The sequence below is a fragment of the Petaurus breviceps genome, unplaced genomic scaffold, assembly GCF_028583685.1.
Source record: "Petaurus breviceps papuanus isolate PSGF00001 unplaced genomic scaffold, PetGlider_PUasm1.0 90842, whole genome shotgun sequence".
NCBI classification, from domain to species: Eukaryota; Metazoa; Chordata; class Mammalia; order Diprotodontia; family Petauridae; genus Petaurus; species Petaurus breviceps.
In genome coordinates, this window is record NW_027187358.1 from 20,587,142 (window position 1) to 20,608,169 (window position 21,028).

The 21,028-nt window shown below is 38.9% G+C and overlaps 1 protein-coding gene across 1 annotated transcript in view; it reads left to right on the forward strand.

Moving 5' to 3' along the window:
- Positions 1-10,239: 10,239 nt before the first annotated feature.
- EML6 (EMAP like 6) overlaps positions 10,240-21,028 on the forward strand; it is a 323,061-nt gene continuing 312,272 nt past the window's right edge. Inside the window, exons 1-2 of the mRNA XM_069071721.1 lie at positions 10,240-10,453; positions 11,447-12,313. Of these exons, the coding sequence (XP_068927822.1) occupies positions 12,117-12,313 (197 nt within the window). The 5' untranslated portion in view covers positions 10,240-10,453; positions 11,447-12,116. The remainder of the gene's footprint in view (positions 10,454-11,446; positions 12,314-21,028) is intronic.

Genomic DNA, 21,028 nt, shown 5'->3' on the forward strand with positions numbered 1-21,028 from the left:
AATTCTGTTGAAGAATACATTTAATAGACTTGATCTCATTTCTCATAAACACCTGTGGTTTACACTGTCCTTAAATTGCCTAGTGTCCTTTTGTTTGTGTGAGATCATGGGACAGATGTGAGAGCCACACAAGCGAGAGTGATCCCTCCGAGCAGAGAACTGGAATCTCAACCCCCCAGCCTGTTGTTAGAAAATGTTTCTCTAACTAGCGCCATAAGCATGAGTCATTTATAACCACACCATCACAAACAATACCTGGCACACGGTAGAAACATCATCAGTGCTAGATGAATGACTTAGGCTAATTTTTTAAAATATAAATTTGCCTCGTAGATTGGAACCTAACAGTACGTAGGGGTAACTCCTATTAGTACAGGTGTGTACATCTGCTTGGTTTTTCCTGTATGGAGAATTAGGCCAAACTCTCTTCTGTGATTATGAATCTCCGTTAGGAGGCTCTGCAATGTTTCAGATCAATTGACACCTACAGCAGGAGCATCTGGAAGACCTTACTACCTAGAGAGAATCCCTCTGTCATTTGGACTCTGTGCTGGAGTCCTGGATAATAGTGCCAAGCTCCTTTCTCCCTACTCTATTCTGCAGCTAGGTCGTGCAGTGGATAGAGTGCTGGACTTGGATTCAGAAAGATGATGAGTTCAAATCCTGCTTCAGACACTTAACAGTTATCTGACCTTTGGCAAGTCATGTATCCTCTTTTAACCTCAATTCTCTCATCCACAAAATGGCATCTACTTCCCAGGGGACTTGTGAGGATCAAATGAAATAACATATGCAGAGTGCTTTGCAAACCTTAAAGCATTATATAAATGCTAGCTATTTTGTGTTTGTTTAAGCTTCACAATGCTGTAAATAGGTAATGGAAATATTATGCACATTTTACATTATACACATTAAGGAAACCAAGGCCTAGAGAGGCTAAATGACTTACCTCTTGTCACCCAGCTTATAAATGTTAGAGACAAGATTTGAAAAGAAGTCTTCCTGATGCTTAAGTCCAAAATTATATCCACCATGGCACAATGTCAACTGTGAAGTTATATGTCCATTCCTTTATGTCTCAGCTTCAGCTAACTTATATGAGCTAGTAAGCGGGTTTTCAAATTTATCTTTATTGTAGCATCTGTCAAAGAATCTTCTGTGATTTTAAAACATGCATGGAGATTCCTTGTTGGAGGAGAACCTTTAAGTTAGAATTTTCTCTACCCAATCAAATGGTCTTTATATACAACAAACAATAAATGCAGTGGAATTTCATATTTTCTTCTTCCAGTCAACTGTGTGCCTGTAAAAAGACATATCCTGTTGTAGAACATCATATAAGAAAGTCTGACTGCTATCTTCATATATTTTCATCAGTGATGCTCTCCATAAGTCTGTAAATTTTTTCAATATAAGTCAAGATGTTAGTAGTTACCAAAATCTTTTAAATCTTTTTTTAGTAATAAAACATTCATATTTTCCCCCAATCATTCTTTTTTTTTTTTTTGCCTTTTTTTTTGGAAGGCAACTGTGGTTAAGTGACTTGCCCAAAGTCACATGGCTAGTTTTTGTGTTAAGTGTCTGAGGCCGGATTTGAACTTAGGTCCTCCTAACTCCAGGGCCAGTGCTCTATTCACTGTGCCACCTAGCCGCCCCAATCATTCTTTATTTTCATGTCTTTCGGGCATCTTGAATCTCAAACTTGAAGGCCTCAGTGCCATAAAACCATATTGCCTTCAGAATATACTTTCTCTCTATATGTTTGGTCTAGTCTAGCTGCTCTTTGTCTAGTAGAATAGAAACTTACAGTTATCTTCTTATATTATCATTATAATGTAAATGTAAAGAATGATGAGAATGATCACATATGCCACATGTATAAATCATTCTCATTACTTTAGTCTATCACAACTTGTTTCAAGTAATCCAATTGAGTTCTACACTTTTTCATCCTTTATAGGTATCAGCAGAATGCTATCATTTTTGATAGGTTTTTTTTTTCATTCTAAGTTGCCCCACTGACCTCTGCTCAAAGCAATTAAGTATAGTGATCTTTGTTAATGGCCTAGTGAAGCAAAGAAGCTTCTAGTTATCCAACAAAAAACAGAAAGAATAATATTTCTTCCATGATTGCATGACAAATGAAGAGCTCTGTAACGAGGTTGGTGTCGCAGATATAGAAGAGGCAATTTATCCTTTGAAGAGATATTGGGCAGCTCATGTAGCAAGAAAGATATATTGTAGAGTATCATAGCTGGTATTTATTTCGTACTTTAAAGTTTAGAAAGTGTTTTACAAAATCACCTCATTTGGTCTTCAAAATAAGGGTGTGTTGGTAAATGTTTAACAATCAGCTTTCTTGGAGTAGAAATGTACATATAGCACACTTTAAGGTTTAATTTGTTTTAGTAAAACTTTCTCCATTACTTTATTAAGTCTACATGATCAGCAAAGCAATAAATCAAGTCCTGTTTGCTGATTTCTGAGATTTAAATGTTCACACTGAAAATGTAACAATTGACTCTCATGTAGTATAAGTTGGTTTAGCACACCCCTAACTATAGGTATCATTACCCCCATTTTACAGATGATGAATATGAAGCTTAAAAAGATTATACAACTTGCAGCTAATAAATGTTGGAGGCAGAATTTGAATCAGGTTTTTCAGACTCCAAGTCTAACATGCTTATCTCTATCCTACTGCCTCTGTGATATCACGGAGTATCTCAACATAAGGTAATCCCACAAGACCACAAACAACTGACTGGGAGACTGAAAATTTTGTAGGATGAGCCAGTAACCTCACTGCTTGAATAGAAATGGAAATGGTGAGCATTGGGTGGTGGTAAGGGAGTAAGCACCCACTATGTTCCAGATACTCTAAGGGTTTTTTTTTTTTTATTTTACAAATACGATCTCATTTGATCCTCACAATAACCCTTTGAGGTAGGTGCTGTTATTATCCCCATTTTACAGATGAGGACACTGGGGAACACAGAGGTTAAGTGAGTTGCTCAGGGTCACACAGCTAGTAAGTTTCTGAGATCAGATTTGAGCTCAGGTCTTCCTGAATCCAGGCCCAGCATTCTACCTGCCATGTCATCAGCTGCCTCATCAAATTTAGCATCCCATTTATCTGTCAAATTGTTGTATGCAGAAAGTATGGTTATAAATGAATGAATCAAAGTTCTGTAAGGAATCTTTGAATAATATGTTCATAGGTCTAGATCAGGAAGGGACCTTAGAGGTCATCTTGTCCAAATCACTCATTTTATAGGGAAGGAAACGGAGACCCAGAGCCATGTCCAAGTGATCTGTCCAAAGTCATATAATCAGTTTCCTCCAAAAGATTATCAACCAGGTTTTTTGCCCATCCCACACCCTGTCCCAATTAAGGTATTGTCAGTTCTTATGTCATACTTTTTTTGTTAGTCTAATATGGGATTTATAGTCCTCTTTTCAAATCCTGTCTTTGACACTTATGAGCTGGACGACTGGGCAAATTACTTAACTTTCTGGGACTCAGGTTCTTCATCTGTAAAATGGGAATAATACTTCTAGTTCCTATTCCACAGGATTGTGAAAACTTAAATGAGCTTATACCAAGGGTCATATAAATGTCAGTCATTATTAATGTTTTTTGATAGTATTTAATCCAACCTAGGAGCAAAAGTTACCAAGGAGATATACATGTCTGTCTGCTTATTATCATTTGTCTTGGTTTAGTTAAGGTTATGAAATTGAAACAGTATTTCTATAATTGGTGTATATATATCCCATTTGATGAGTGCAGTCCTATTTTTCAGGTTGAATCTATGAATAGAGTCAAAGAGCTAAGACCTAAGTGGTCTTATTGTTAACCCCTAACTTTATCATATTTCCAATAATAAAAGCCAAATTCTAGCAAGTGCCATGCTCACACTGGTAGTTACAGTGTACACTCCAAACCAGAGGGACCTCTGGGAGAGAACAAGACTCTCTATGGTTTTAAGAGACTGGGCAACTTTTTACCCACAGCTATGCCTCTCTCTGAGAGGTCATATTTGTCATGTTAGTTTAAAGAATATGGTTTGTGTGGATTTGTCTAATCAGAATAGCTCTAAGCCCCCATCGCATGAGGAAATTTCAACTCTACCCAACTCTGTTGTATATTAAATAAGAACCTTAGCTATGTAAATATAGTAAAATGGAATCTGCCACACAAACCACCAAACAGCCATGAATATAGAGTGTCACAGAGTCAATAAAATAAAATCAAACACATTTAAACTACTAAATGACAACCTACAGCTTCTTCTAGACCTGGGTTGCCTACAACAAATCCACAAATAACAGAGGCTTATCTTTCACTATATTCTGTACTTAGTAGACCTCATCTGGATTATTTGTCTAGTTCTGAACACCACAGTTTAATAAAGATATTGATAAACTGGAGAGCATGCAGAAGAGGAACACCAGAATGATGAAGGTCCTTCAATAAATTTTATTTTAGGAGTGACTGGAGAAAGTGGGAATGTCTAGTTTGAAGAAGAGAAGCCTCAGGTTGGACATTCTAGTATTCAAGTACTTAAAAGGTTGTCATGTGGAGTAGGGATTAGGTGTGTTCTATTTGGTCCCAGAGAACAGGATGAGAAGCAATGAATGGAAGTTGCAAATTGTTCAAATTATGTTTCATGTCAGACAAATTTTCTAATCATTCAAACTATCCAAAAGTCAACAAATCAACCAGGATTTATTAAGTCATCTGCCATGTGTCAGACATTGTACTAAGTGCTAAGGATGTAAAGAAAGGGGAGAAAAAGGTACTTGCTCTAATAGTCTAATGGGGGGACAATGTGCAAAGAACTATATACAATTCAGCCCACTATCCTTCTTCTTTTAAATATATCAGATAGACGAGCGTATTGTCCAACCATATTGTCTGCATCAGGTATACATATAGTTGGACAAGCTCTTTTGGGTATCTGTTCAGATGCATGTTGATGTGGCCCATGCTGAATATTGTTGGTGAAAACTTGTTCCCTACTGCCCTTCTCCAGGATAAGTGTGTAGATGAGGATTTTAATTTGTGGATGGATGACTGTCATAAAGAAGAGTAGGTATATAGGTTGGTATTTGTTGATGTCTTGTCATTTTTTTGGTATCAATAAATTCTGAGATTTTTCTATCATTTTGGTATGTTCTTATCCTTTAGCTACCTTTGTAAATCAGTCCCTCAATGTCTTCACAATTGCATTGTCTTCAGCATGAATCTTCTTTATATATGCTTGATCAAATCTAGCTGCCTTTCTCATCTTTATTCTCCTTAGTAACATTTTTTTTTCTTTTTTTTTTTTAAGCAATCGGGGTTAAGTAACTTGCTCAAGGTTACATGGCCAGTTATTTCTGGGTGTGGTGCCAAGTATCTAAGCCCGGATTTCATCCCCAGGTCATCCCAACACTGGAGCTGGTGCTCTTACTTTTTAGTAACATTTCTACTTCTTCTGAAAGCCACTTGGGGACTGTGATGTTATGGTCCAAGTGTAGTGTCTCTACTACCCTTAAAGAAGAAAAAAAATTATAGTAATAAACTTTGCAAAACTTGTCTTCTGCTTGTTGTCCTCTCTGTTTTCATCCTTGAATATCCTTGGTATATTTTTGTTTAGTTGGATGTCTTACAAAGGTTTCTTTAGACTAGTTTTACCCTCCATTGATTCTTCATGTAATTTTCCCTTTTTTGGCCATCAGTGACCAGTACCCCAGTTCTATTTAACAATTCAGCATCAATTAACTTTTCCAAAGAGATAGTTATTTTGAAAATACAGCAAGAACATTTCTTCCCCAAAACATCCCACCACCAAGATCTTTGGAATCAGACCCTCTGCTCTATCACCTCAGTCTTTGGAGAAAGTGGGCTCAGACTTAACATAGATTCTACATAATATAGGTTCTAACAAGTTCACAAATGTAGCATTGCTGCTGGGTGAATCTCTGTGTCAGCTACTGCTGGCCTGGGCCCCGTGGATCACTCTTTGAGGTCTCAAAGCTGAGCTGGCCACAAAACCTTGACTTGACACCCAGACTTCAGGACTCTCTCCTGACTTCTCAGCACTTATAAGATCATAATCATTTTCAATACCTTTCAACTAAAACAAAGGACAAAAGTGTAACCCCAGAATTGTGGCAAGTAATGGTCACATTTTGACCCTGGATAAGGAGGGTCCCACGTGTCTCTCTTCACAGCATTGTCTCTCTCCTTTCACTGGCACTGTCAGGCAGGAAGAAGTCATAGGAAGAGAGAGGGCTACAGCTCTGGTCAGCTAGTCGTTTTTGAAAGCATCTTTAGTTCTGGCTATGAAGTTTCAGCCAATCAGAGAGGCTCCTAGTCACCACTACATGGTTTGTAGACCAGAGCCAGCTACAGAATGTCTACACGCCCCAGATTTCTCTAAGGCCCCATTTTATAGTTGGGGAAATTGAAACCGAGGGAGGGTGAGTGAATTTCCAGGGCCACATAGCTAGTAAATGTCTGAGGACACATTTGAACTCAGGCCTTCCTGACTCTTTATCCCAGTTCTCAGTCCACAATTCCATGAAGATACCTTTTGGCATCACTGGCCAGTCCCCCTGTTAACAGAGTAATCACAGAATGAATGAATAAATACAACATTTATTAAGCACTTACCACATGCAAAGTTCTGGGGATACAAATAGAAAAGAAAGATCGTACCTACTCTCAAAGCGCTCACCTAATTGGGGAGACAACACATATATAAATTTCAACTGCAAGTCAGATGGAAAAGTTTCATTGTTCTTAGTGTATGGCAACAAAGCAAATGGTAATAACTCTTCTTTAATGCCATTTCTATCAGTAAAGTCTTATCAGCTTCTAATTTTGAACTATTTGACACTGCCAAAAATTGGTAATGAGAACTTTCTTTTCTGGATCTTTAGCAGCTGGACTGTATAACCTACAGAAGCAGTTGACAGGATCCATCCTCACAGTTTGTGGAATTGGCTGGTCCCTTCTCCGTAGGATCTACTCTCCTGGATGATGGCTATGAAAGTTGGGCTGGAAGCATTGCTATTCCCAAAGCACTTGGATCCACAGCCCTGGGATGTCTCCATCAAGGTCAGAGGGAAGGTGGTAATCAAGGTGGTGGTGGTGATGGTTTGACTTACCTGGTATATATTGTCTTCTGTCTCCTCCTTATTGCTTCAGCAATAAGATAGACAGCTGTAATTGCCCAGCTTCATTTCTAATATCTCTTGATTTAGTTGTAATACCAGGGTCCCCATGGAATCTTCCATCAAGACAGAGTACTTTACTGAGATGGAAAGAAGCAGGGACATGGAATCATTAAATTGGAAGGATTGGTTGTATAGAAAAGACAGAAGAAATGGCTGTGTCAAAAGTCCATTTTAACTATTTCTACATTATAACTATTATGAGGGTCTTCCCTTCCCAGCTTGATTTTTTTCCTTTTTTCCTAATTAAAGAGGCTATTCCTTTATTTACCTCTTAAAGAGGCCTGCCTATTCACTGAATGGGCGTTACCTCACTCAAAGTGAGAACCTGAAAAGGCCTTAGCCTAAAAGGGCCAGGGTCTCCCATTGCATCCTGGCCATCTCCAGATCAATATCAGGCCACTGGACTCATATGACTCTGGGGGAGAAAGTGAGGCTGATGACCAACCTTGCACAGCCTTCCCTCACTCAAATCAAAGTCAACTGCAAGTCATGTCATCATTTCCCTGATGTCATGGTCCTCTTCCAAAACAAAGGACAAACATATTACAACTGCTGCACTTTGAATCCTAACCCAGGGAGCCTCAATAAAACACAATGAGATTCTGAGTTCGCTTACATGACCTATTGAAAAAGTTTCTGCTAGCATCTACCTGTGAGCACTAGGTCTAGCTGCTCTTGGATTAAATTCTTCCTAATTCTAAAACCCACTTCTCCTGAGATACCCAACAAGTTAGGGAGAGGTTTGTAGGGTCATAGATTTTAAAGATGGAAATCACCTGAGTCCATTTATTCCAACCCCTTTATTTTGAAAAAGAGGAAACTAAGACCCAAGACCAGGGTCAAACATTAAGGCAGAATTCTTGAACCTAAGTGGTCCTAACTGTAAGCCCAGATACCTCAATAGGGCAAGGACCCATTATGGGGGGGGGGGGTAGGAGTAAGAGAGACAAAAGAGGAGGAGATTATCAACTGTACTTTAAAAAAATTTTTTAATGATTTTTTTTGTTGTTTTTTGACATCACCATAATTTCCCCCAGTATTCCTCCCACTTCCCTTCCCAGAGAATTAGCCACGTAACAAATAGCGTTTTTAAGGACAAAAAAAAAAAAACAAAAAGGAGAGGAAAAAATCACCATAACTGATCAATACATCAAAAAAAGTCTGAAAAATACGTGAATTGCACAATACCTGTGTACCTTTCACCTTTGCCAAGAGGTAGGGTGGGAGTATCTTCTCATATCTCTTTAGAGTCATGATTGTTCTTTATAATTTTGCAAAATTCACTTTTGATTTGTGTATGTAGTTGTTCTTTGCATTTACATTATAGATACTGCATGTATTGTTTGCTTGGATCTGCTTAATTCACTCTGCATAAACTCATGTAGATCTTTTCTTCCTTCTCTATATTAATCACATTCAGTATTTCTTACATCTTAGTGATATTCCATTACATCCATGTACCACAATTTATTCAGTCATTCCCCAATAATAGGTACCTACATGTTGCAAATTCTTTGCTATCACAAAAAGTGCTGCTATAACAATTAAGGTGAATATGGGGGCTTTTTTCTTATCAATGACCTCCTTCAGACAAATGCCTGGGTTGGAGTATGGATATTTGTAGTGGGAACCACATTGGCATACTGAGGATGGCTGCTAGTACAAGTTCTTAGATCTGCTTTACTAGGAAAGATAGCTGTTTAAAAGAGTCAGCAATGTTTTTTTAATTACATTCCCTAGTTCAGGGGAAAAGTCAGCACCCTGAACTTCAGAGAAGCTACAAAGAAATAAAAACCAACAGACCCGGCTCTGACAGTCTGAATCAAAGCAATATTGCAATACACTTTACATACATCCTGGGATGGAGAGAACCTTTACCTCTGAGCAATCGGGAGCTCTGAACATACTGCCAGCCACTCAGAATTTGGACCAGGGAATCACAGGCTCCTAATCATAAGCAAGCTCCCTTCAAAGCAAAATAGCAGCACAGAGTATATATACACTTCTCAGAGCCAGAAGGCTGCACAACCCTCCTGACTCCCGAACTAATAAGAAATCAGCAAAAACGTGTGAAAGCCTTCCTACAAGAAAGCCTCCCCTAAGCAAGCTTCCCTTAAGGGGATCTAGGTGAGGCCTATTAATGGGCAGGAAGATCTTACATCCCATTAACATCACAGTATTTCAGTCACTTTAGTTGCATAATATCAAATTACTTTCTGCAATGGTTGTGCCACTTCCCTGCTTCAACAACAATGCACCAGGGTAGCTATGTTCCCACAAACATTCATCTCCCATCTTTTGTCCTCTTCACCAATTCGCAGAGTTGGAGGCTAATCCTTAGGATGGTTCTGACCCAACTGCACTTCATGAATGAAAAAGGAGACTGAACGAGATAGAAAACAGAAGGGTTTCTCAGTTCTGGGGCCGTCAGAAGAGATCTCAGGAGAGTGACCTTCCAGAAAGTGGTGGGGAGAGCTCCTAAGAAGAGCCCTAGGTCAATAGGAATGGACTCCCCCCCACCCCTCCTTCTTGTAGCCTCACAAGCCTGCACAGGCCTCCAGGAGCAACCGTCGCTAGGGCGCGCCCCTCTAGAAAAGCGCTGGGCCCTGCATAGCTCCCCACCCAAATACCTTTAGCCCCAAAAGCTCCCTCGCACTACGCTGCTCTGACCGCTGTGAATCCTGGGATTTGTGGGCGTCCTACTCACGACTCCTGCCGGGAAGCTGGGTAAGCTGGGCCGCTCGGAACTACATTTCCCAGGATTCCTTGAGCCACAAAAAGAGTCTCTGGGTTGGAAGGAGGGCAGGCGTCGCGGTTTCCTAGCGCCGCGCTGTTTTAGTAACCATGGGGCTGTGATTCTCCAAAGCCAGGGACGCCTGCGCCTAAGCCCCTCCTCCCTCTCGCCAGTTCCCTTTCCCCGAGAGCCTTCGCTGGAGAAAGAACGTCCCTCCCTCGTTGTCCTAGTGATTAAGCAGATCCCGCAGCCCCCACCCACCCGGGAGCGGGAGGCGAGGCGGGAGGGAGCAGGGAAGGGAGGGAGCTGGGTCTGTCTGTCTTCTAAGCGCAAGGACTTGGGCACTGCCTTTTCCAGGGGCGGCAGGGGAACCCAGGACTGGACAGCTGCAAGCGCGGGCAATAACGGAAGAAGGGAGGGAGGCTGGCTAACTCTGGATGGGGGCGGAAATCCAGCCCCCCGCTATGGGAAAATGAGTATTGGACAGGGGTAGGTTCACTGCCCCTCGAAGTGCCGGCCACCTTAGCTGCACCCCAGGCAAGGGTGGTTTGGAGGGAGCGAGGCTCTCTACATGACAGGGAAGTGAGGGGTGCACAGAGCTAGGACGTGCACGGGGACGAAGGGCCATGAGAGGCATCGTGGAGAAGCCTAGCTGTTTTCAGGTTGTAAATGGATTTAGGGCTCCCACCCCATCCCCCAAACTACTGGTTCAAAGCCAGACAGTGTACCTCTACCCCGCATCCCACGTTAAAGCTTTGGCTTATAGTATAGCTTTAAGAAAGGTTTATTAATCTCCACTTCATAATTGTTCAGTTTTTCCAGACCCAGGAGTAGTCTGTGTCAATGTCTAATGTCTCTGTTTCTGTCTCTGTCTCTCTCGGTGTCACAGTCTCTTTCTCTGACTCTCCTCCCTCCCTCCTTATCTTCCCTCTCTCTACACGCACGCACACACACTCACACACTACAAAACTGCTCCTGTTTCTCTTTCCTCAGATTCAGAATCTCATATGGCGCTTTTGATTTAGTCTCAGGAGGCTTGGCCAGTGCATTGAAGCTGGATCTCTTTTAATTTTTTTCCCCCCATACAGATATATAGAGAGAAGTAGATTAGGGAAAAAAATGCCCCCAAAGGATTTGAACAAATATTTTTTCTTCTTCAAAAATGACCATTCGACTTTTGTCTTGGTTTTAGGGTCATTTTTAATTGAAAGAGAACAGGAGATGTTCTAAATCATTACTAGCAAGCTCAGCCACCAACCAGCGTGATTTGTTGGATATTTTCTAACAGTGGGGAGTGAGGAGGAGCTGCAAGCTAGCGTTAGTTTGGGAATCATTTGGTTAGATTGGGTGACTTTGTATGTGTGTGTGTGTGTGTGTGTGTGTGTGTGTGTATGTGTGTGTTTGTGTGTGTGAGAGTGTGTGTGAAACCTAGTAATTTTATTTAATTCTATTTTTTCTCTCGTTCACTCATCCTGGATGTAGATGGACAATTTGGAAAGGAAAGACCATGAAGGGAAAAGCTTGAGTGTTCCCAGTAAAATCCAGGTTGTCACCGGATACATCCAGGGGATTGCTGCAGAATCCCAGCCCTCCGCAATTTAAACATACAGACCAATTCCTATCCTTACCGTTTGAACATATAGGTCTCTGTTTTTAAAAGGTGTGTTTGGGGAAGGGGAGAGAACCCCAAGAAGCTCTTTCGGTGCCAGTTACGAGAAGGGGCAGCAGCCAAAGAGACCTTGCAGGTGGTGGCGGCATCTGGAAGTTGCTTTTGTCTTTGGAGCAATATCCGTCCAAGCTCGGTGTTTCCATTTCATCTATCTCCCCCAAAGTGTCTGGGTTGCAAACCCGCGGAGCGACGGCCGCAGCAGCAGCAGCAGCTGCTCATCTCTAGCAGCAGCAGCAGCATCAGATTATGGTGGCAGCGGGCACACGGGGCTGTGGATGCGTTTCCTCCTGGAAATCAGAATCTCTAAGTGCCAACTGAAGACAGTCAGCCCTGCCGCAGCCCCGAGCCCTTCCCAGCAAGAGCCTTAAGCAAGGTGGGAGGCGAGAGGGAGAGGACCAAGCAGAAAGACTCGTGTGTGTGTGTGTGTGTGTCTGTGTCTGTGTGTGTGTGTGTGTGTGGGTCTGTGAGTGGGGTTGCGTTATCATGGCGGATCGGACAGCTCCTAGATGCCAGCTTCGGCTGGAGTGGGTTTACGGTTACAGGGGTCACCAATGCCGCAACAACCTGTACTATACCGCGGGCAAGGAGGTGGTCTACTTCGTGGCTGGAGTCGGGGTGGTGTATAACACCCGGGAACACAACCAGAAATTCTTCTTGGGACACAACGACGACATTATCAGGTAAGAGGAGTAGGCTGGGGTTGGAAGCTGGAAAAGGGACAGGCAAGATGAATCAGCCGGTCTTTTCTCACTGTCAGGTCTGGAAGTCATGAAAAGCAATCCTTTTGGTACAACCCGGCACAACAGAAAAGCATATTTCAAAGGCCGAGTGTTTCGGGGGGAGGGTGGTGGTGTGTGGGGGACAGTGTGCACTGATTCCTTTCATTCTCTTAGGGGATGTCAAGTCTCTAAGGAGTAAGTGTCTTGATATTTGTTGTTGTTTTTCATTCTTGCTACAAGTGGAGGGATCTTAGGTAACTTTTAAACACTTCCCTTCTACCCTCCTTTATTGGTTAAAGATAGGACATGTTAATAGCACCAAAAGCTTGAACTACCCCTGTTATCTTTTGGGTGTCCCTCAGAAAATTGCCAGAGTGGGAATTTTTTTTTTTTGTGGGAATTAATTTTTGCCAAAAAGAGAGAATTTGGTACCTTTTCCACTTCATTCTAAATCTGAGGGATTTCTTCAGGGAAGTGGTGAGGTGTTTTTTTTTTTTTTTTAATACTGTGCTACAATATTTCACTTGGCAATGTTTGACTATCTCATAGTATAGTAGTGAGAGTCTAAGAGGATCCTTCCACACCGGTAAGGTTATTAATTACTGGCATCTGCTGGGCCACACCACATCCTACCTGCCAGACCCTGAAACAACCAACATCTGGTAGCTGATGCCACTAGACTGTGAGCAGAGTAAAACTAGAAGACCGGCCAGTTTAGAGACTGATGATAGTAAACTGGAAAGAATTAATCTGATTCTTGGTATTCATTTCCCCCTTGCAACCAAAACAAATGTTTTCTTCCAACTTCCTAGCTCCTGGGTGACCAAGCAAGGTGTGGCCCAGATGGCTTTCAAAGGGAATCTCTTTCAGCCTTTGACAGCTAAGAAAGGTTTTCCAGCTATGGGAGTAGGCTCCAATAGGGGAAACCAGAGCATGAAATAAAACTAAGAGAAACTGTATTAGATTATACTTTTCAAATTGACACATTCTAAAATAAACTTAATTACTTTTCAAAAATGTATTATTTTGCCATAGGGACAATTTTTGAAAGCATTTTAATTGCAGCAGTGAAATGGTTAATCAGTGTAAAAAGTTAGTCATAATTTGGGTTCAGAGCATATTTCCCATTGCAATGAATGACACTGAATTGGGCTGCTTTTCCTGCCCATATTTTAGTATATCTGGTGCTATGCTGAGACACTGAATTCTATGGGTATTATCTTTATGTCTGGAGACCAAAAAAGTTGGAAAATTAATGATATGAAATATAAAATATGCTAGAGTATTGATTTTTCTAAGTTCAAGATTTTTATTACTTACAGTTCTCACCCTTTGAGAGAACACATGAAACTTCGTTCATATTGCATGTGATAGAACAGGTCTTGTGCCTACAACCTGTTAATAGAAGGGGTGCTGATCTGGACATTTGCAATAAATTCCCTCCCTGAGATTTTGCTTCTTTGACTGCTCTGTTTATTATTAAAGTCACATATGTGAACCACTAAATTAAATGACTGGATGTTAAAAAAATGTAGATACATTATATCTTTGTTGTATGTCTTAGAGTAATAAATCCATTACAATATCTTCATAAAGATGTAATTATTTGGGGATGCAGAGGGTTTCTACTATACTAGGAGGTCCCTAAGGTTAGATGATATAAACATTATAATTAATTGAACAACTCTGAGAAATTGGACCCTTAAATCAAGAGCTTTCAAATGTTGGAAAACCTTAACAATAATGCAATTTTCTAACAGTGAGATGGGGTGAGGGTGGAGTTGCAGTAAACCATTGTAGTGACAGTATAATTGGACCATTGGAGATTTAACAGTATAGGGCTGATTGGGGTTTATAGGAACCTTTCAACCCCAAATAATCAGATTTTTTAAAAAAGGTGAAGTAATTTATACCCCAAAATTATTTACAAGAATACTAAAATTTATAAAAAGAAAAAAAAAAGCATAGTTCCTCTCCTGACTTGTATATACTAGTTTCTTTAAGAGTGTATGTATTCAGAGATAGCACTTTACTGTTAAATTCTCTAGCATATTTGATTGGGTCTAAGTAAATTTAGCAGAAGGTTTTTGTACTCTGCTTATAATCTCTTTTTCATAAGAATAAAAAAAGGAAGATGATTGAACACAATTAAAAGATTATATTTTAACCTGGATTTCTTTTAAAATCATTATACTTTTATATTGTTATTTTACTTTATTTTCTATGTTCACTTATTTATTACTGACGGTAAAGGCACATGATTTGTCCCCCCATCTTTTTTAATCCTCAGTATTTTGAGCTCTAATGTGTAGTTTCTATTTAATTTCAGAAACAAGATAGATGATTAAAATTCATACTGTGAATTGCTGACAGTTCATATACCAGAGATACATGCATGTATATGTTGGGAAAATAAGTCTTTTATAGATTTTGATTAATTTCTGAGCCACACAAGTACAATTCTTGCATAATATTTTGAAAATTATCCAACAAATAAGGGCATTTTCAAGTTTTCTACCAGTCATCTTTTAGATTTCTTGTACTCTAAATGTTAACATTGTTTGACTACTTTGATTCAATAAAATATGTTAAGAAAATTAATATCATCCTATCTCATATTTTGCTTTTTTATTATTTTGAAAGTAGATACATTTCACATTTTACAGATATTGTTACTTTATAATTGTATCATTTTCTTCAGGATATTAGCTAGAAAGCCAGCATAATAAATATTGATAACATCCCATTTCAAGAAATCAAGCCATCTCTGAAAATTAAGTTGATGCCTAGTAATAATGTAGGATTTGGCAGAACAAATTGTAGTCCATTGGCAAATATGTCCTCCTGCAATGATAGGCTGTAAGTTTGACAATTTTTTTTAAAGTATACTTGGAATAATGTGATTTATTGGACCTGGAGGCTTAGTTTTCTTTTCTTTTTTTAATGATTGCCTTTTAACCCAGATAACATATTAGAGGATGATGCCACATTTTAGCTGTCTTAATAAAGCCACATAGAAGAAACTAAATAAAATAATTTGAGGTATTTTTAAGTAAATAGAATGAGAGAGTTCTTAAAGGCAATTAACCAATCAATAAACACTTATTTAGTACCTACTATGTTCTAATTGCTGGGGATACAAATACAAAAATGAAACAATCCTTACTCTCAAGGACCCAATGTTATGTTGGAAAGATAACATATTAAAGCACATAGATAATAAATATAAGGCAATTAAATACAAGATAATTAGGGCTGAAGAGCCCTAACAGTTGGGATCAGGAAAAGTTTCATGTAAAAGGCAGTACTTGAGCTGGGCGAGCAGAGAGATGGAGAGAGATTTAAGAGATATAGTCAAGTAAGAAATGGCAACATTTGAGAACCAATTGAATAGATGGGGTGAGGCATAGGAAGAAGAGAAGATGACACCACAATTGCTAACCTTGATGACTGAAAGGATAGTGTTGCCCTTGCCAGAAATAAGGAAGCTTTGAGCAAGGATGGGTTCATAAGATTTCTGATCAGTGACAGCCATGATTCCAGAGTACCAATGGTGAAAAATGTTACACGTGATGGATTCTATGCAGAAGGAGAAACACATTTTTGGACATGGCCAATGTGGGAATTTGTTATGCTTGACTATGCATATATGCTATACAAGGTTTTTTTTTCCCTTCTCATTGGAGGATGGGGAGGTAGGAGGGAGAGAAAAATAAATGCTTATTAACTGAAAAAAATATTTAAAAGATAATGTAGTGTTCTGAGATGCAGATAACAAGTCACCCAAGCCTGCCTGTGCAACTCTTGCATTCCCACCCAAAACAGAAAGGGAAGGAGGGCCCTTACTCACTGGTCACTGCCCGAGAGCACAGATTCCACCCTACAAATGTGACCTGTCACAGAAACAAAGAGATCTGGGGAACAGGGGATATGCTAGCAGAGGGGTGTTTTCCCAGTGGGAAATAATATACATGGTTGCTGTAGTCAGTGTCTGGGTAGCAGTTATGGTATAATAGCCCTAAAGGGCCTACTCTTGGCTCAGAAGGGGAGGAGTTGGGATCTTGCATAACTGGAAGAGGGGGCAAAGGGGAAGAGTGTTGAGAGATTTAAATAGGTTTGGCTGTGTTTGAAACAAGTACCTTGGGCAGCTATCAGGAGGAGGGTAGAATGAAATTCACCCATCTTACTACCCTCTGACTGGTTGCTCACACCGTCAGTGGGGCTGCCCTACTTTGAAGGTTACTGGTGTACAGAATAGTGTGCTTACTATTCAGTTTTATACTCAAAGTCTTAAACATTTGTCCCCAATTGACCTTTTAAGCCTTATGAGAACTTCCTGCTTCAGATATAGTCCACTTATTATTTTCTAAATATTCTTTGTGCTTTCTTGTCTTAGCACCTTCCCTCATGTAAAAATGACCTCTTAATTTTCTTTACCCATTTAAATCTTACCTATCCTTTAAAACCAAGAAATTCCCTCTTTCATGAAGCTTTCCATGACCACATTAGTTGTAATTGAACTCATAAAATTTTAATTGTTGTTGTTATTTAGTCATTTTTCAGATATGTCAGACTCTATGTGACTCTTTTATGGGTTTTCTTGGCAAAGATAGTGGAATGGCACCACTTAGCTGCCCCACAGTTTTAATTACCTCCATAGTTTACTTGGTCCTTACTTTTTGCTTTATACTATTAATTTTTTAAAAATATCTTTGTTGAGTTTCCAAATAGGTTATAAACTACAGGTGAGACCAAGAACCATGATTTTGTTGTTAGTAGGAGTTCAACAGATAAAAATTTATTGATTTATTTTAAAATATTCATCTCTTTCTATCTCCTATAATGTGATTTCTAGAACTAAGTCTTTAAATGTTTTCAGGTTCAAGTTTATTTTTAGGAATATGATTAGCTTTGAAACTATTGGGAACCAGGGATGGTAACGAATGCCTATAGTCCTTTCTGCTAGGAGACTGAGACTGGCAGATCAATTGAGTTCTGAAGTTCTGAGTTACAGTAGGGCTAAAACTACAATGGTATCTGCACTGTCAAGCACCAATATAGTGAGCCCCCAGGGAGTGGAGAGCTACTAGGCTCCCAAACTGACCAAAGTTGGAAAAATAGGTTAAAACTTTTGTGCCAATCAGTATTGAGAATAGAACCCTGAGTGGCTGCTTTGCTTCCAACCCAGGGGACATAGGGAGACCTAGTCTCTGAAACAAAAAGAATAGAATAAAATAGGAAAAGAAAGAGAGAGAAAAAGAAAGTAATGATGGAAAAAAGGAAGAAAGAAAGAATAAAATTATTGGTAATATTTAAAAATACCCACAACTTGCCAGACTAATCATGATCAAAATAGTATGGGACTGGTCCTACCACTGTACATATTTGTTTTGGACAGACAGTAATAGTTTGGGAAGTATGCCCAATTAACATTAATGTGATAACCTAAAAAGGTTAGATTATGAATTCCTTAGTAAACAGATGAATCTGAACATTGGGGCCACTCATGTGACTTTTTCATTAGATCCTGCTGATCTGTTTACATGAGTATGAAACAACTGATTGCAAAAGAAATTTAGGGTGTGCTAGCAAATAGCAATTACTTTGTAGATGTGACCATAGATTATAGTCTATATACTCAGACAGTTATAATTTCATTATTGCTATACTTTTTTTAATCATTCCTTTATGATTATCTTCTTTTATTCCTTACCATCCACTCACTTTCAGATAACCAGATCCCCGATAGCATAATTATAGATCCATAGAACAAGAGAAAGTGTGAGGGAGGGAAGACAAGGGAGCCCAGAATTCTTATTCAGGTTATTAACACCCTATTGACAGGAGCTTGAAGAATATGGGACTGTACTATGATATCATAAAGACCATGTCATGCTGTTTATTGCAATAAGTTCCAAATGCCTAAGTGACCTAAATATAAAAGATCACTTAATTAAAAAATTGGAGGAAAATGAATGAAAGTACATTTTTCAACTATGTATAGTAGAATAATTCTTAACTGAACAAAGAATAGAGTTTACAAAAGCTGTAACAGACAATTTTAATTACACGATGTTGCCTCACTTAAATCTAATTCACATGCAAGTCAAGACATCACACCAATGAGATCATTGGTCCTCTCAGAAAACAAATGATGAATAACAACCTGATGTTAAAAAGCTTTTGCATGAACGAAATCAATGCAACTAATTTTAAAAGGGAAACAGCTAATTGGGGAAAAAAATTTTGTATCACTTATTTATGATAAAGGTATGATATGTAAAATATGTAGGAAATTTACACACATATGTAAACAGTCATATAGATTAGGGGCCAAAAGGGACCTCTAAGGTCTTCATTTTACAAGAGTAAACTAAGATATACAGAGATTAAAATAACTTGTCCAAGTTCACATAGGCAGTGGGTAGTAGAAGTGAGATTCAAACCCAGGTCTTTGGACTCCAAATAAACTCTCATTATGCACGAGAATGTAATCTCCTTGAAGGGAAGACTTATTTTTCTTTTTGCTTTGTATCCTTAAAGATTTTATTGATTGTTTGTTAGAGGAGCTAAGGGAAAACAAGCATACCAGTATATGGTTAGTGGAACTGTGAATTGCTTCAACCATTTTGGAAAACAATTTGGAGTTATGCAAAAAAAAAAAAAGTGATTAGAATATAATCCATTAACCCATAGATCTTATTGCTATGCTTACATTCTAAAGAGGCTAAAGATAGAAATAAAGGTTTTATATATGCCAAAATATTAATAGCAACATTTTTTTTCCTGTGGTTACAAAGAACTGGAAACAAAGTAGAAGCCAATTTAATTGGGGTTGTGTTTCATGAATGTAGTGGAATCATAGGATTTGAGAAGTAGAATGTCCTTCAGCATCCATCTAGTCCAAACCAAAGGAAATCCCCACCATAATGTATGCAGCAACTGATTCTCCAGCCTCTTCTTGAAGACCATCAAGCAGGAAAAACCTACCACTTCTTGGAGTAACCCATTCCACTTTGGAACCACTTCAATTGTTGGAAGCTTTTCATGACATAAAGCCTACTTAAATTTGTCTCTTTGTGGCTTCTAATAATTTTTTCCTGCCTAAACCTTATCCCATCAACCAATCTTCCTGCCTTGAACTCAAGGCCCTTTACCATCCTGGTTGCTGTCTTCTGGATATTCTTCAGCTTGTCAGTCTTTCTTAAATTTAGTGCTCAGAACTGAACATGACCATGTTATAAGACAATAAATTTGAGGGATTCAGGGAAACATGGGGAAGCTTACATGAATTGATGTACAGTAAACAGAACCAGGAAAATAATATACATAATGGTTACATATATGTAAATGTTAAGAACAAAAAAAAAAAAAGGAAAAGAAAAGAAAAAGGAACCAAACCATTTACAATTATAAGGGACAAATTTGGCAGTAGAGACCAGATGAGAAAATGCACCTCCTCCTTCTTGTTGAAGAGATGGGACCCCGTGGGTATGGAATGTCACATATACTGTTAGACATGGCAGATATTTCAATTGTTTTTGCTGATGTGCTTTGTTTTTATAAGGGTGGGCTAGATGGGTTGGAGAGGTGTATTCAGAAATGAATATGATGTAAGAAAGCAAAAGTCACCTATAAAACTTTTTTTTAAAGCACCGTGTCAACTTCATTAATAATGTTATCACATATATTGAATAGTTAATACATTAGTAAAAAATTAGTCCTGGTTACAGTTCCTCTATTTGATCAGTCAATATTTATTAAATGCCTACTATATGCTAGGCACAATGCTAAATTCCTCCAAATAAAACTCCTACCTTTAAAGTCCTTGTTGCCCTTTGCTAACTACCCTTCACACTCACCCCCCACTAGAAAAAAATCACTATATGCTATCTGCTTTGGAACGTAGAAGCTACGAGGGCATTTTATTTTGGTTATTTACATAGACGAAAAGGAGGTGGTTGGGAAGGATAACTTATCATTTTGATTTTAGCTAGATTCCTTTGCCTCTTGTTCTCTTACCCTGAAGATCAATGCCAATTGTCTTTAATAAGCTGAGTAAACATTCTTAGCAAGTAGGTGTTGCTTGGGACTTTAACACTGAGTGAGTACTACAAGCATTTCTCAGAGATATTGTGGGTTTGGTTCCAGACCCCCAATAAAGTAAATATCTTAATAAAATGAGTCATACAAAATTTTTGGTCTTCTGGTGCATATAAAAGCTATATTTACACTATACTTAAGTCTATTAATTGTAAAATAGTATTATTTCTAAAAAAAGATAATACCATAATTTAAAAAAATACTTCACTGCTAAAAAATGCTAATCATCATCTCAACCTTTAGTGAGTTATATAATCTTTTTGCTGATGGAAAGTCTTGCCTCAATGTTGATGACTGCTGACTGATCAGGGTGGTGGTTGCTTGAGGTTGGGCTGGCTGTGGAATTTCTTAAAATAAGACAACAATGAAGTTTGCTGCCTGGACTGACTCTTATTTGAACACTTAGAGGCCATCGCAGGGTTATTAACTGGCTTAATTTCAATATTGTGTCTCAAGGAATAGGGAGACTGGAAGAGGAAAGACACACAGAAGGGCAAGTTGGAAGAGCAGGCAAAACATACAATACATTTAATAAGTTTGCTGTCTTATGTGGGCACAGTTAGTGGCACACTG